A 16,971-nucleotide genomic window follows, 5' to 3' on the forward strand; every position below is an offset into this window, starting at 1 on the left:
CTGGGGCCGCAGGGGCCTTCTGCATCTGTCCAACACATCTAGGTCCAGCTGTTAGGCCTCATGCCCACGGCTGGGTTGGTTTCCTATTGTGAAATCTCGCAGCGGAATCACACCCGGCGACCCCCAGAGACCCCATACTCACCTGTCCGCATCCGCCGTGAGTGTCTTGTCCGGCGAGCCTGCATGCATGGAAAGTGCAGTGCATGACGCGCCGGTGCTGGCCTGCGACGCAGATTCCTGCAACATGGAATATCGCAGGACGGGCAGCCTCCATTGACTGCAATGGAAGCCGGACGTGTGATTGTCTGCTCAAAATAAAACATGCTGCGATTTTCCCCCGTGAGCGCTACATCGCAGCTGTTTTCTGCTCGTGGGCAGGGGCGAATCTTTTAACATAGCAGGTCCATCGATGGACAATGCTGCCGAATTTGCGGCGGACGTCTGGCCGTGACTTCCGCAGTGATAATCCGTCCGTGGGCATTAGCCCTTAGGTTATCCGGAGAATCATAGCGATTCTCCGCTGACAGCTGGCAAATCTCAGCATGCTGCAAATTGCCGCGATTCTCCGTGGTAAGCCGATCTGTCAGATAGGCTCACCGCGGAGATTCGTCAGCTGGCTCCTGCTCCCGGGCGGCGGCTCCTGCTGCGGAGTTCCGCAGCGGGATACCGCAACGCCCGTGGACAGGCAGCCTTAGGTTTTCAGTACAATAAGCACAACTTAGGCCTTATGCACACGGCCGTGATGGGCTCTGCAAGCGGAATACCGCAGAGGAACCCGTCACGATGACCCCCCAGATACCCCATACTTACCTCCAGATCCGCCGCCCGACGTCCCGCCGTCCCGCATGACGCTCCAGCATGCATGCGCAGTAGAGCGCATAATGCGCCGGCAGTGTCATATGACGCGGCCAGTGGTAGGCGGGGAAGCGTTTTCACGCTATCTTCCACTGTGCTACACAGCGGAAGATAGCGTGACGGACAGCTTCCATTGAGTGCAATGGAAGCCGTCCGCGCGTACGCCCGCGGCAAATAGAGCATGCCACGGGTGAATTCACGGGGGGGGGAATTTTGTCGTGAAATTCCGCACCGTGAGCATTGCGCTATTAGGTTCAGTAGAACCTAATAGCTGCGGGGCAACGCCGCGGATTTCCGCCTGTGGGAATTAGCCCTTACAAATATACAAGGCATCCCCCAAACAACGAGCCCTCATACGGTGGAAATATAAAAAAGTAACAATTCTTAGAAAGCGGGGATGAAAAACATACAACCGAGACATGGCTCCAGAGGGAGAAGGTAAGGGGTTATCTGGGTTTTCAAATAGGCCATCAATATCTGTTCGGTGGGGTGTGACTCCTGGCACAGCAGCATTCATCCAGTGAATGGGACAATACTGCAGTACTCAGAACGGCCACTATGACAAGTACAGCGTTCTTGTAACAAACGGCTTGCAGGACCGATGTAAACACTGAAGAGGCCGCAGCGCTCATACAATCGACGTGGCCCCTTCAAACAGCTGGATATCAGAGGTGCCAGGATGCAGACCTCCACTGATCATAGATTGATGGTCTATCCTGAGGGTGGGTCATCAATTTTAACCCCTTTAATCTCAAAAAATATATTACAGCAGTCCCCAGAGAAGATCATACCTTGATTATATCCAAACCAGGCTGCGGATACTCAAGGACAGGCAGCTGCTCATCAATGTTCATCAGTCCGATCTCATCAGGGTCCGCTCCTTGACTTACTAAATACACGATTTCCTGCAACAAGCTGGTCCCTGCAGGAGGAGCGGTCAAGAGGAAAAAAGTTTAGTTTGATTAATGCATTAAATTAGGATTTATTACCATGTTGAGCTCATACAACGTCCTCAATAGAGATGAGCGAACATTGTCCTTAGCGAGTACCTGCCCGCTTGGAAGAAAAGATTCAGGTACCGGGAGATCTCTCTCTCCCCCCCCCCCCCCCCCCCCCCCGGTCCCCCCTGCTCACTCCCGCAACTCACCGCTCGAGTAATTGCCCTTAGTGAGTATGCTCGCTCATCTCTAGGCCTGAACTCTATGTTCTATAAAGTGGGCACTACCAGTGATTTAAAGGGCTGTTTCTCCATAGACAGCTCCTCTCAGATGGGAGCCACCTTTCATGAGACCCCGACAAAAAGCTGATTTTGCCAAAGGAAATCCTAGTCAGCCAGTTATTGCCTCTACAGGAGAACTGCAGTATTACATGGCAGCCATTCAAAAGAATGCTGGCTGCTTTATGTCATACAAGGGGGTTACAAGTGGAGTAACCCCCCCACCCTCGCTTTAAATTGTCTATATTCTGTATGGGTGGAACAATCCCTTTAACACTTTAAATGCCCTTGTCTCACGAAAGTTTTTCTTTAATGGGGTTGCCTCCTCAGAGAGTAAAACTATTCAGAAGGCAGCTAAATCATTTGACCTTGTCTGGACAGACATGTCTCTAAATATCTCCAACAGGGCAAATGTAATAATACATGGATGGCTTAAAGGGGTTGTCTGGGACTTTATTACTGATGACCTATCCTCAGGCCTGCTGTCAGAGCGGACAGAACTGGAAGCAGACATCGCTGTCCATAGTGCAGTGGCCTGGGTTGGTACTGCAGGAACAGCTCCCATTGAAATCAATGCAATACCAACCAGGGCCACAACACTAGAGACAGAGCTATCTGCTTATGGCTCTGTCCACACTGACAGCAGATCGGGCAAACAGCTGACTGGTTGGAGCCCCGCAGATCAACCATTGATGACTATTCTGAGGACTAATAGTAAAAGTCCTGGACAAGCCCTTTAAGTCCACTGAGAGTACAAGCCGCTCTTACAGAGCATTTTTTTAGTCTGGCTCATCGAAGGGGGTCCATATTCCATAATTATCATGGCACTATGACATTAAAGGGGTTAGCCCACAACTGACTTTTATCACCTATCCCCAGGATAGGTGAGTCTGATTGGTAAGGGTCACACCGCCCAAACTCACGAGAAGTGGGGTCCCGTGTCCCTGTTTCCTGCGCACTGCACCCCTGCACTGAGGAGCAGCTTGGATAAAGTAATTGTACTCGAAGAGTCATCTAGAATTTGGAAAGCGCTTATGTAATCTGCTAGAAACGCTTTCAGAACAAATCATGTCATGGGAATCAGGAGAAATGACAGAACAGAGGAAACGAAGGGGAAGGATCCCTGGTGTGCATGGACCCGGCCGTGGGCGCGCTCCTACGGACTCCAACTACCCGGACCAGTGACATCACAGAGGGGCATCGGGGTAGTACTTCAGGTTCTAGCACCAGAAGCAGAGCCGTGCTATCCAGCGCCAGGCCCATTTAATCCCCTTGGATATCCGGCTCCGTGTAGGATTACTTTTCGAGCCAAGTGAGTCAGACAATATGGATATCGCGGCTGCTCCATCACGTTCAGCACTGCTTCATCTCCCATTATTTATTCATATCCAATTATGTAATCCGGGAAATGCTCAAACCTCGCTGCCACACATACTAATTACAAAGGAACCTACTAGAAGAATAAAGGGGGCGTCCATGGCTGCTGTCTTCCGTAAACAGTGCCACCCCTATTTATGGGTCATCTCTGGTATTGCAGCGAAGTCCTTTGAATGGGACTAAGTAGCCAGAGCACACACAACTGGCACTGGTGAGGGCGCTGTATTTCTAATCCTGGGCGGTCCCTTCCAGAAACACAATCAAGTGCACAGCAAAGTTGAAGCCTGAAACTCTTGGGCAGGGTTGGCGCCAGCGCCAGGAACTGATTTCTGTATCAATGGGAGCTTTACCTTTTATTGCACTTTCGGCTACGACTCCAATGCAGATGGAGCTGTCAACATCTAGCCTGCTGTAGTGAATGTGGAGGCTGAGATCGGCTGATCGCCGGGGATTCCGAGTGACAGATCATCTATTGATGACCTATCGTGATGAGGCTAGGTCATCAATACTACAAAGGGTTAAACGCCCCGGAATACCCCTTTAACTAGAATGCTCATTTCCCATTGGAAGTCACCAGTCAAAGGACTAGACTTTAGCAGCAGCCATATCTAAACCAGTCCTACAGATACCTCCTATACCAGTCCTATAGATTTCTCCACCCCAGGGAGGGTAATAGTGCGGGTGGGTCTAAGAGGGTGACAGGGGCGTTAGCATAGTGGGTGCAAGGGGTGTAGTTGCACACGGGCCCTGGAACCTTAAAGCTACCCTCCAGTTTTGCAACTAAATTCTGCCCCGGGCAGGAGGGTTTATTGCCTGCAGTTGTTTTTCTCTTATCCCCCGGTTCCGGGTCCCATTTGGCCATACAGGATGGCGCTGCAATCTCCAGACCACCTACTCCCCGCAGTGCACTGCTGGAGTTACCCCTCATGCCCACGGCCCGGGCCGGATTCCGACTGTGAAATCTCGCAGTGACCCCTAGAAAACCCATACTCACCTGCGGCGGGCATGTATAGTGCTGGCCATGGCGCGGCAATTTCAAAATTGACATTTAGGAATCGCTGCGGATTGGACGACTCCATTAACTACAATGGTAGCCGTCCGTGCAATTCTTCGCACCAAATAGAGCATGCTGCGCTTCATCCCCACTAACGAAAAATCGCATTTGTTTTGCGCTCATGGGCAGGGGGGAATCTTTTAACATAGCATGTCTATGGTCGGACATTGCTGCAGAATACGCGGCAGGCGTCTGCCCGCGAATCCCACAGCGAAAATCCATCCGTGGGCATTGGGCCTTAGATTACCAATGTATTATATCTGTTCTCTGATTGGCCAGAACTGCTCACCTGATCAGCACTGGCAAATCAAAGAGCAGTATACGGTGTGAATTAGGTAGTTGGAAAGTTTCTGCAGCCATCACACATAGCCAAAAATGGGGTCCCGCTGGTCTAGAACAGAATTGTGGCTCAATACTGGGGGGTCTCTTTAAGCGCCGACCACCACCAGCCACCACCTTCAGGCAAACCCGTGGCCAGAACTACTAAAACACAAAAAGCACTAACATAGCGCAGGTGCCAAAAAGCAAATAAATGGCAATGATGCAGAAGGGCTCAACAGAAGCAGTATGGGGTACATGCTAAACACTGGATAGGTTTGGCAGCCCTTCCACCAGGTGAAGCGCTGGGACCCGAGATGCTACAGTAGTCACCAAAAAGGGGAAGATCAGCGCTGCCGTCCTTGGCAGGGATACGAGCCCTTTATTAGGGCTAAGTGTTTTTGTTCTTCATCAGGCCAATTACTGACATAAGAAAACAGCGGACATTTAAACCATCACCTAGGGTGGGAAAATGGGGCGTCTGATGTCACAAGTGATCTCCACCAATCACTGTCATGTAAACTATTGAGGGCCTATCCTCATGATAAGTCATCGCTAGTGGACTGGCAGGAAGCCCCTTGCCGATCAGCTGTTTGTCAGACTGGTGCACTCATGTACTGAATTGAATTTTGCAGGAAACTGACAGCTCCGTTCTTACTGTAGTGGCCAGGCTTGGTATAACAGCCATTGAAATAGATGAGAACTTTTCTTGCAATACCAAGTCTGGCCACTGCAGTAAAAACAGAGCTGTCTGTTTCCTACAGAAATTAGCTCAGTGACTTATCTGGAGGATATCAATAGTTTATAACTGGACACCGAACAACCTCTTCAATATATCATAAGCAGACAGGTAACGTAACCCCTTAGTGACCAGACTATTTTCGGTCTCAAGGACCAAGCGATTTTCATCATTGCATTGCAAGAGCCATAACTTGATATAGCTGTATGAGGGCTTTTGTATATATAATATGGTACATCCGCACAACTCCTACATATAATGTCTTGTATAACTTTTATTACATTTTTTTGTGAGGAAATATGCAAAAAATGTCCAGAAATTTCGCCATTGTTTTGGGGTTTTGTTATTATAACATCCACCATTCAGCATAAACTGTCTTCTATGGATCGGCACGATTACTGCAATACCAGGTTTACATCGATTTGTTTAGTTTTTTGCTACTTTTGCAGAATAAAAACATGTTTTTAAAGAAAAACAATTAATTCTGCATTGTCCCATTCTGGGACCCGTAACATTTTTGTGTTCCGCCGGCGGAGCCGTGGGCGGCCTTATTGTTGCGGGAAGCGTTATGGTTTTTATTGGTACATGTGACTTTTGGATTACTTTTTATTACATTTTTGGGGGGAGGCGAAAAAAAGAAAAATAGAATTGTGGCATCAGGGTTTTATATTATTTTTAAGGATTTTATCATTTGTTGGTTTTTAAAAATATTGTATTTTATCCATTTAAAAAGGGTTTTTGTGGGAAAAATATGTATTTTTTTAAACTGGATTTTTTTTCTTTATTGACAATATTTTTGCTGATTTCCTTGGGCTCTTTGAGTAATTCGCACGAAGATACGCCTCAATGAAAGTCACGTGACAAACACGCAGCTGTGACTGACCCCACTGGGCATATTTGCGCTTGTGTGAATAAGCCCTAGGAGCTCCTTCAGATGACCGTATGAGCGCATACACTCGCCTCAGTGCAACGTTTTGTGAACAGGTTGATTTGCGTCCGTTTCTGCGCATATTACTGTACCTTTTGGCGCACGCAGGTCAAATGCGCAAAAAAACATCCCCGATTTAAATGGCTATTTAGTCTAATGAGTTCCAGCTCGGTTCTCTCTTTCACTAAATTGCACATTTGCGCATCTCCTGTAGATTTATACGGGGACCTTCATGGGCAAATACGCAGATAGAGCGCGGTATTTTTTACACAAAAACATTTTTTCATGATAATCAACCCATCGACATCACTGGATTCTATTGTCTGCATTTTTCGTGCGCTAAATCCACAGCGCAAATTCGTTCATTTGAAAGGGCCGTAAGGGCTCATTCACATGGGTATATTACAGCCCGTATATTACAATACATGGGTATATCACAGCCCGTATATTACTATACATGGGTATATTACAGCCCGTATATTACTATACATGGGTATATTACAGCCCGTATATTACAATACATGGGTATATTACAGCCCGTATATTACTATACATGGGTATATTACAGCCCGTATATTACTATACATCGGTATATTACAGCCCGTATATTACTATACATGGGTATATTACAGCCCGTATATTACTATACATGGGTATATTACAGCCCGTATATTAGTATACATGGGTATATTACAGCCCGTATATTACTATACATGGGTATATTACAGCCCGTATATTACTATACATGGGTATATTACAGCCCGTATATTACTATACATGGGTATATTACAGCCCGTAGATTACTATACATGGGTATATTACAGCCCGTAGATTAGTATACATGGGTATATTACAGCCCGTATATTACTATACATGGGTATATTACAGCCCGTATATTACTATACATGGGTATATTACAGCCCGTATATTACTATACATGGGTATATTACTATACATGGGTATATTACAGCCCGTATATTACTATACATGGGTATATTACAGCCCGTATATTACTATACATGGGTATATTACAGCCCGTATATTACTATACATGGGTATAGTACAGCCCGTATATTACTATACATGGGTATATTACAGCTCGTATATTACTATACATGGGTATATTACAGCCCGTATATTACTATACATGGGCATATTACAGCCCGTATATTACTATACATGGGTATATTACAGCCCGTATATTACTATACATGGGTATATTACAGCCCGTATATTACTATACATGGGTATATTACAGCCCGTATATTACTTTACATGGGTATATTACAGCCCGTATATTACTATACATGGGTATATCACAGCCCTTATATTACTATACATGGGTATATCACAGCCCGTATATTACTATACATGGGTATATCACAGCCCGTATATTACTATACATGGGTATATCACAGCCCGTATATTACTATACATGGGTATATCACAGCCCGTATATTACTATACATGGGTATATCACAGCCCGTATATTACTATACATGGGTATATCACAGCCCGTATATTACTATACATGGGTATATCACAGCCCGTATATTACTATACATGGGCATATCACAGCCCGTATATTACTATACATGGGTATATTACAGCCCGTATATTACTATACATGGGTATATTACAGCCCGTATATTACTATACATGGGTATATCACAGCCCGTATATTACTATACATGGGCATATTACAGCCCGTATATTACTATACATGGGCATATTACAGCCCGTATATTACTATACATGGGTATATTACAGCCCGTATATTACTATACATGGGTATATTACAGCCCGTATATTACAATACATGGGCATATTACAGCCCGTATATTACTATACATGGGCATATTACAGCCCGTATATTACTATACATGGGCATATTACAGCCCGTATATTACTATACATGGGCATATTACAGCCCGTATATTACTATACATGGGTATATCACAGCCCGTATATTACTATACATGGGTATATCACAGCCCGTATATTACTATACATGGGTATATCACAGCCCGTATATTACTATACATGGGTATATTACAGCCCGTATATTACTATACATGGGTATATTACAGCCCGTATATTACTATACATGGGTATATTACAGCCCGTATATTACTATACATGGGTATATTACAGCCCGTATATTACTATACATGGGTATATTACAGCCCGTATATTACTATACATGGGTATATTACAGCCCGTATATTACAATACATGGGCATATTACAGCCCGTATATTACTATACATGGGTATATTACAGCCCGTATATTACTATACATGGGTATATTACAGCCCGTATATTAGTATACATGGGTATATTACAGCCCGTATATTACTATACATGGGTATATTACAGCCCGTATATTACTATACATGGGTATATTACAGCCCGTATATTACTATACATGGGTATATTACAGCCCGTATATTACTATACATGGGTATATTACAGCCCGTATATTACTATACATGGGCATATTACAGCCCGTATATTACTATACATGGGTATATTACAGCCCGTATATTACTATACATGGGTATATTACAGCCCGTATATTACTATACATGGGTATATTACAGCCCGTATATTACTATACATGGGTATATTACAGCCCGTATGCACTGCATTTGGCATAGTGCAAACCCGCGAACGACGCAATCACAGAAATGCGCAGTTTGATTTTTTTTTTCATTCCCCGCTATGTTCAGAGTGGGGATGTGTATTGGGACGCTACCCGTACGCAATGCACGCATATGAACAGCGTTTCATAAGTAGCCCATACAAGGGCTGCGAATGACTTGCGAGGAAACAGAGCCGCTGCGATTTATAAAGTCCACTGACTTCCATTGCCTCCATTCACTGCGTGTTACGCACGGGATATACGCGGTGACAATACACCTATGTTGGAGTTCTGCTGCGGCTTTGTATGCAGATCCGCGTGCGAATTTAGCCCCAATTGATGGAGCACATCCGTGTGCGTTCGCCCGCGGCAATTTCTGTGTGGAAACAGCGTTGAGAATTGACACGTAAATTCTGTTCTCCCCCGATGTGGCTTTTAAAATCTGCAGACAGAACAATGAGCCCGCACAGACTGCAGCGCCGGCGCCCTTTGGAATGAATGGCGCACTTCTGGACATGAATTTTGATATATATGTTGTAGAATCCGCATGGCAGAGGCCAGATTTGACTCGGATTCTGCATCAAATTTGCGATCAAATCCACCGTGTCAACCGGGCTTAAAGGGGTTCGCTGCACCATCTACAGGATAAGTCATTAGTAGTTGATCGGTGGGGGTCAGGATCAGCCGATCGCCCAGCCCCGTCGTCAGTGCGGACCGTGGTGGAAGCCCATACTGACAGCGGCCAACAATCAGAGGGGATCCCGAGTCGTCCCGATGGGTCATCAACAGGGCAAGACCCAGACAACCACTTTAAGGGGGCTTTCCGGGATGAACCTATTGATGAGCTGTCCTCTGAATAGGTCATCAATAGTTGATCGTAGGGGTCCGCCACTTGGGATCCCCGCCGATCACCTGGTTAAAGAGGCTGTGGTGCCCACTTCTCATACCAGTGAGCAGCTGGGTCCCATTTAAGTGAATGGGATGGAGCCGCAATACCGGCAAGGATGGACCCCCACCGATCAACTATTGATCACCCATCCTGAAGATGGGTCATCAATAGTTTAGTGCCCCCTTTAATGTCTCCTTCGTGTGCTAATTAATCTGCCCGAATCGCGTCAGATCGGCCGCAGTGATACGCTGCAGAAGGCTCAGTCTCGGAGTTTTGCCACGAATTGCATGCAGACCCTCACACATGTTTATATATTGTACCCAAGACAGATCTGGCAATGGATGGGTTAATTAGAAAAAAAAGTCCCCCCCCCCTCCAAAAAAAAATGTTGACCAAGAAGTAAACAGGAAGCCGTGCGTCCTACAGAGCCTACATGACAGCTGCTGGCGGTGCAGGGGTTAACCTAACATCCACTGGCCAGCCCAGCGTGTCTGGGGGCATATTCCTGCTGACGCTGTGTTATGTAGGCAGTGCCCCTCGCCCTGCGCCCCCCCAGATCTCCTTCTATTACAGCATTAGACCCGCTACAATGAAAGTTTTCATGTATCATTCTGCAGACAGACGCCCAGATCCCCATCAGCTGCCCCCTGGCAGGCTCACCCCTCCTGTGCCCACCTATAATGCAGACTATGGATCATGCACAAGAAGATTAACCATTTCCAGACTTTTTTGCATTTACCTGATTTGGGATAGGTAACAATCCATATGTCATTCTCTCTTACAGGGAAGTCAGCAATCTCCTCCATCTTCCCTCTGCAGAATGGGGGTAACCTGATCCCATTGTATTCAAAGTACTTGCTCTCAAACTCCCCTGGAGTGCTGGGGGTCTCTGCCTCACTCTCTGCCATGCTGAGGGGTGCAGGGGGGCAGCAGCAGCAGGTGATGGGCAGCCTGGGGGGCCAGTGTGGAGAAGGATGCAGGATGCTCTGGGATGATGTAATGCTGAGGCTGCAGTAAGCTTCTCTCCGGCTCCCTCTAGCGGCCCATAGACGCCACTTCAGGCAAGAGAGAAATCAGCTATAGCGCATGCTCAGCACTCCCTGACTTTGGGGAATTCTCATGGATGCTTTTCTGTGAATGAAGCTCTTTAACCCTCTAATTGGCTGCTGTTTGCTCTTTACTGGAGCACATCTACATGGTACTACAGGGCCATGTAGTACCTGTCAAGGTTGCCTTACTTGGGCGTTGTAATTTATTATTTGCCGTCTATGCTTCAAAATTTATGAGATTTTATTCAAGGAAGAAAATCGAATTAATAATGAAGTTATCGCATGGTGGCGCCGATCCCAGATATAATGTCCAGATCGTTTGATCTTTAGATAGTAAAATAATTATGTTCTTTGCATCATTTGTGAATGGGATGAAACTGAAAGGGAGGAGACACAGATTAGATATTAGACAGTGAGGGTGATGAATGAGTGGGACAGGTTACCACAGGAGGTGGTGAGTTCTCCTTCAATGGAAGTGTTCAAACAAAGGCTGGACAAATATCTGTCTGGGATGATTTAGTGATCCTGCACTGAGCAGGGGGTCGGACCCGATGACCCTGGAGGACCCGATGACCCTGGAGGACCTGATGACCCTGGAGGTCCCTTCCAACTCTACCATTCTAGGGTTCTATTCATTTCACCACGTGAAAACCCAGCGCCAATGGCTGGACCGCTGCCGGTGACATCACATGACATCTTTTATTCGCATCCTGTGAATAAACACATTTGAAGTAGCAGGAGAAGGTGACACAAAATCTGAAGCAGAACCGCATTGCAAAGTTTAACCCCTTAGTGACGGAGCTTTTTTACATTTTTGTTCTTTCCTACTGCCTTTTAAAAAATCGTAGTTCCTTTATTTATCCATCGACGTCGCTGTGTGAGGGCTTGTTGTTTTTTGCGGGACGAGTTGTATTTTTCAATGGCACTATTTATTGTACCATATAATTTACTGAAAAACTTTTTAAAAATTCTAAGCGGAGAAAAATAGAAAAAAAAACACATTCCACCATCTTTCGGTGCGTCCTGTTGCTACGGCGCACAAACTGCAACAAAAACGACCTGATATTTTTATTCTATGGGTCAGTACGATTACTACGATACCAAACTTGTAAAGTTTTTTTTTGCTGTACTACTTGTATTTTTTTAAGATATTTAATTTTTTTTAATTATTTTGTGTCCATTTTCTGCGCACAATAACTTTTACATTTTTTTTGGAGCTCTAGTTGTGTGAGGGCTCATTTTGTGCGGTATGTCCTGATGCTTCCGTTGGTACCATTTTCATATACAGTTGACTTTTTGATCGCCTTTTATTACATTTTTTCTCAGAGATAGGGTGACTAAAAAAGTGCGTTCTTTATTTATTTTTTTTGGACCACGTTCACCGTGCGGGGTAAATAATACATTACTTTGATAGATCGGACTTTAACGGACACAGCGCTACCAAACACATATTTTTGGTTTATTATTTTGATTTTTTTAGTGCAAATATGGCAAAAGGGTTTTTTAAAACTTTTATAATTTTTTTTTTAAAATAATAACTAAAACTTTATTGTTCATTTTTTTTACACTTTCTTTCAGTCCTTTCAGACTTTAACATGCGATGCTTTGATCGCTTCTGCAGTATAACGTAATGCTATAGCATTATGTCATACTGCTTTTTCACAGGCGGTCTATCAAGCCACCCCAAGGTGGGCAAGCGACAGCAAGCCGTGCTGAAACTAATCAGCTTAGGTGACAAGAGGCACACGGCCCCCGATCTGTTGCAGGGTCTGACAGAGCAGGCCAACCTCTGGCTTTCACCGATGAGCCTCTAACCGGGCATGGTCGTGTTTGACAACGGCCGTAACCTGGTGGTGGCCCACGTCTTCAATCCGGTGGTTCAGCGGTTTCTGAAAAACTACCCCCACTTGTCTGACCTCCTCGGCAAGGTGGGCCGCGTCTGCACACATTTCCGCAAGCCCACCACGGACGCTGCCACCCTGAGGACCCTGCAACATCGGTTTCAGCTGCCAGAGTACTGACTGCTGTGCGACGTGCCCACACGCTGGAATTTTATGCTGCACATGTTGGCCAGGCTGTACGAGCAGCGTAGAGCAATAGTGGAATACCAGCTGCAACATGGGCGGCGTAGTGGTAGTCAGCCTCCCCCATTCTTTACTGAGGAATGGGCATGGATGGCAGTTATCTGCCAGGTCCTCGTTACCATCCCGCTGCTTTGCCTGCTGAGAAATTTGCTGCAAAGCATAAAGGCCGACGCTTTGCAGTTGGAACAGGAGACGGGTAATGACAGTATGTCGCTTGATAGCCAGACCACCCTAATGTCTATATCTCAGCGCGTTTTGGAGGAGGAGGAGGGGAAGAGACAGCTGGGCACTCTGCAGAGGGTACCCATGCTGCTTGCCTCTCATCTGTTCAGCGTGTATGGCCTGTAGAGGAAGAGGAGGAGGATCCTGAAAGTCATCTTCCTAGTGAGGACAGCCATGTGTTGCATACTGGTAGCCTGGCACACATGGCTGACTTCATGTTAGGCTGCCCTTCCCGTGACCCTCGCGTTACACGCATTCTGGCCAACACGAATTACTGGGTGCACACCCTTCTCAACCCATGGTATAAGGATAATTTTTCCACTCTCATTCCCAAAGAGGAAAGGGGTACGAGAGTGATGCAATACCACAGAGCCCTGGTGGAAAAAGTGATGCTAAAGTTCCCATCTGACAGCGCTAGTGGAGGAAGACGCAGTTCCAAGGGCCAAGTAGCAGGGGAGGCGCGGGGATCAGGCAGCATGTCCAGTGCAGGCAGGGGAACACTCTTCAAGGTCTTTGCCAGCTTTATGGCTTCCCATCAAGACTGTGTCCACCACTCCCCAGTCAAGGCTGAGTCAGAGGGAGCACTGTAAAAAGATGGGGAGGGAGTACGTAGCCCATCGTACCACCGTCCTCCGTGATGCCTCTGCTCCATACAACTATTGAGTGTCAAAGCTGGACACGTGGCACGAACTTGCACTGTACGCCCTGGAGGTTCTGGCCTGGCCTGCCCTGCCGCTAACGTCTTATCAGAAATGGTGTTTAGTGCAGCTGGGGGAATCATCACAGATAAGCGTACCCGCCTGTCAACTGCCAGTGCCGACATACTTACACTCATAAAGATGAACAAAGGCTGGATTTCCCGAGACTCCTTTTCTCCACCGGCGGAGAGCAGCAGAACCTAAAGATTCTTTTCGCTGCAACAGGAGAAAAAAGCATTCTCTATAACCAGAAAAAAAAGGGGAATTTGCTTTGTCAATCACTCTCGGATATTATTGCTCCTCCTCCTAAAACAGCATGTCATCACGCTGAACTGCAAATTTTTCTGCGGCCCAAAAGGCTCTGCTTATAATTCTTTTACAATTTTTCAAATTTTCAAAAGTATTGATACTTTAACAGAAACTAATTTTTTCACAGGGCTGCCTCCAGGCTCTGTTACAAATTAAGCAACAGCAAGCTGTATCTTTAAAAAATATTTATGGGTTTCACCTGCCCTCGCGGTTGAGCAATTTTTCAGGGGTGCACTTGTACTCTTAGTACACCAATTTTTCTGGCCCTCGCCTATACTGTTATCTAACTAATTTTTCCGGCCTTCGCCTACACTCTTGGTACACCAATGTTTCAGGGGTTCGCCTATACTCTTGCTACAGAAATGTTACTGGGGTCCGCCTATACTGTGGGTGCACAAAGACTTCACATCGTGGTGTTTTATGTATCTGGCACAAATACACTGACTGACTAGGGTAGAAATGTGGGCCGAGGCCGAGGTCCTTGGCGGGGTGAAACTCTGCCATGTTTGGGCACTCTGATTTCTTCCTGTATAATACCATCTTTGTGCACTGACAGCATAGGCGAGCTCAAGGAACTCAAAGACTTCCCATTGCGGTGTTGAGCTATTTGACACCTACACAGAATAAATAGTGTGTGGACACATGGATTTCCCATTGCTATGTAACTCGCAGCACCTTGGGTCACACAAGGTGGAGGCTGGGACCGAGCCTAACCCAGGGCCCGCTCACATACTTCCCACACAGACTATTGCGGGTCCTACGTTCACAGCTGTACTAGCATCAGAGTCCGCTTTATGCCCACGATTACTAAGGGTGTGTGTAAAGGCCGAAGTCCTGGGGGAAATGCAACTGCGCCAGGTTTAGCCTGTGGAACGTCTTTGTCGTTCATTCAGTCTTTAGAGCGATGAAAGCAACCGTAACTGATTTAATGAGACGTTCATAGCTGTACTAGCATCCGAGTCTGCTTTATGCCAACGATTGCTGAGGGTGTGTGCAGAGGCCAAGGTCCTGGGCGGAGTGAAAGTCTGCCATGTTTGGGCACTGTAATTGCTTTATGTTTAATACTTTCCTAGGGTTTCATGGGCTCGCCTATGCTGTGGTTGCACAAAGATTTCCCATTGCGGTGTTTTAGCTATCTGGCACAAATACACTGAATGACTTAGGTAGGGCACAGACGGCATTCCTAGCGCAGTGTTCAGCTATCTGACACCTACACAGAATGAAGTGTGTGAGGACACATGGACTTCCCATAGCTATGTAACTCACGGCACCTTGGGTCACACAAGGTGGAGGCTGTTACCGAGCCTGACCCAGGGCCCGCTCACGTGATTCCCACACAGAGTATTTTAGGTCCTACCCTGATCATGGTTTCTCGGGCTAATTATGCCACCACTTCCTTCTGCTTGGGGTCTGGGGATAAGCGCTGGTCGGCATGTATTATCTCTCGTGCTACAAATTACCACAGTTATCCGAGATACAGGGTTGGAGCATTCACAGTAAGCGTTAGTGATTTCATGAGACTTTCACAGGGTCACTGTATACTTGTGGTGGTTACTTTTGCGACACCTCCTGCTTCAAACCAATCTTTGGTGTTAGTATGTGCTGCTGCATTGTGGAGATGTGCAGAAGTGCTGGCACCTGAGTCCCCTTTATGCCCACGTTTGCGGCTCCTGACAATTTTGTGATGGAGGTGGCACGGGATTGGAATGATGATCATACATCAATTTATCATCAATTTCCAACAGCATTGTGGGCTATTGCCTACACTTTCATAGAGGGTTGCTGCCTAGCCTTGCCAACCATCTGCATTGTGTGCCTCCGGTTCCTCCTCACCCAGTACGCACTTATAAATAGACATGAGGGTGGTGTGGCTATGAAGCGAGAGTGTGGCATGAGGGCAGCTGAACGCTGCGCAGGGAAACTTTTGTGTGTGCTGTTGATGCAGGGTCGTGCGGGGGGTTGGACAGCAATGCCAGCATGTAACCCAGGAGAAGAGGCAGCGGTGTCACCCACAGGCAGTGATTGTCCTTGGTTGCAGCTAGTGTGGTGCTTAGCTAATGAGCTAATGTGTGCCTTGCTAATGAGGGTCAGTCCCAAGTAAATTGTTAGGGGGGTGACGCCCGACTCTTGCCCCCATTTTGGCTTAATAGTGGGACCTGGGAGCCTCAGATGCACCCATGCATGCTGCCCCTGCCCTTCTCTATTCATTTCTGTGCTGTTTCCATGACTTTCTGATGTTTTCTGGTGTTTGACAAGTCATCAGCTATGCAGAGCATCAGTCCCATACAAAAATGCTCGAGTCGCCCATTGACTTCAATGGGGTTCGTTACTCGAAACGAGCTCTCGAGCATTGCGAAACGTTTGACTCGAGCAACGAGCACCCGAGCATTTTGGTGCTCACTCATCTATAGTTATGGCTAATTAGTGTACATGAGCCATGAGTTTTATGTCTCTAGAGGGAATGGGCCTTCACCCTTGCACACACAAATTACAGTACTAGCTCCAGTATACTTTGTTCTATGACTACATACACATTCTGCATAATCATATTGTTAAAGATTATATTAGAACATGTACTAAGAACTTTGCA

At 46.5% G+C, this 16,971-nt stretch overlaps 1 protein-coding gene across 2 annotated transcripts in view; it reads right to left on the reverse strand.

Moving 5' to 3' along the window:
- The window catches only part of SULT4A1 (sulfotransferase family 4A member 1), a 30,359-nt gene extending 19,339 nt beyond the window's left edge, over window positions 1-11,020 (reverse strand). For both annotated transcript variants that reach the window (XR_010790068.1, XM_066589411.1), the window contains exons 1-2: window positions 10,759-11,020; window positions 1,647-1,777 (exon numbers count right to left, since the gene is read on the reverse strand). Coding sequence is in view for 1 of the 2 variants with exons in the window: in XM_066589411.1 (XP_066445508.1) it covers window positions 1,647-1,777; window positions 10,759-10,927 (300 nt within the window). In the remaining variant the exon portion in view is untranslated. The remainder of the gene's footprint in view (window positions 1-1,646; window positions 1,778-10,758) is intronic.
- Between the last annotated feature and the right edge of the window lie 5,951 nt (window positions 11,021-16,971).

This window comes from Eleutherodactylus coqui, chromosome 2 (genome assembly GCF_035609145.1).
Source record: "Eleutherodactylus coqui strain aEleCoq1 chromosome 2, aEleCoq1.hap1, whole genome shotgun sequence".
Lineage (NCBI taxonomy): Eukaryota > Metazoa > Chordata > Amphibia > Anura > Eleutherodactylidae > Eleutherodactylus > Eleutherodactylus coqui.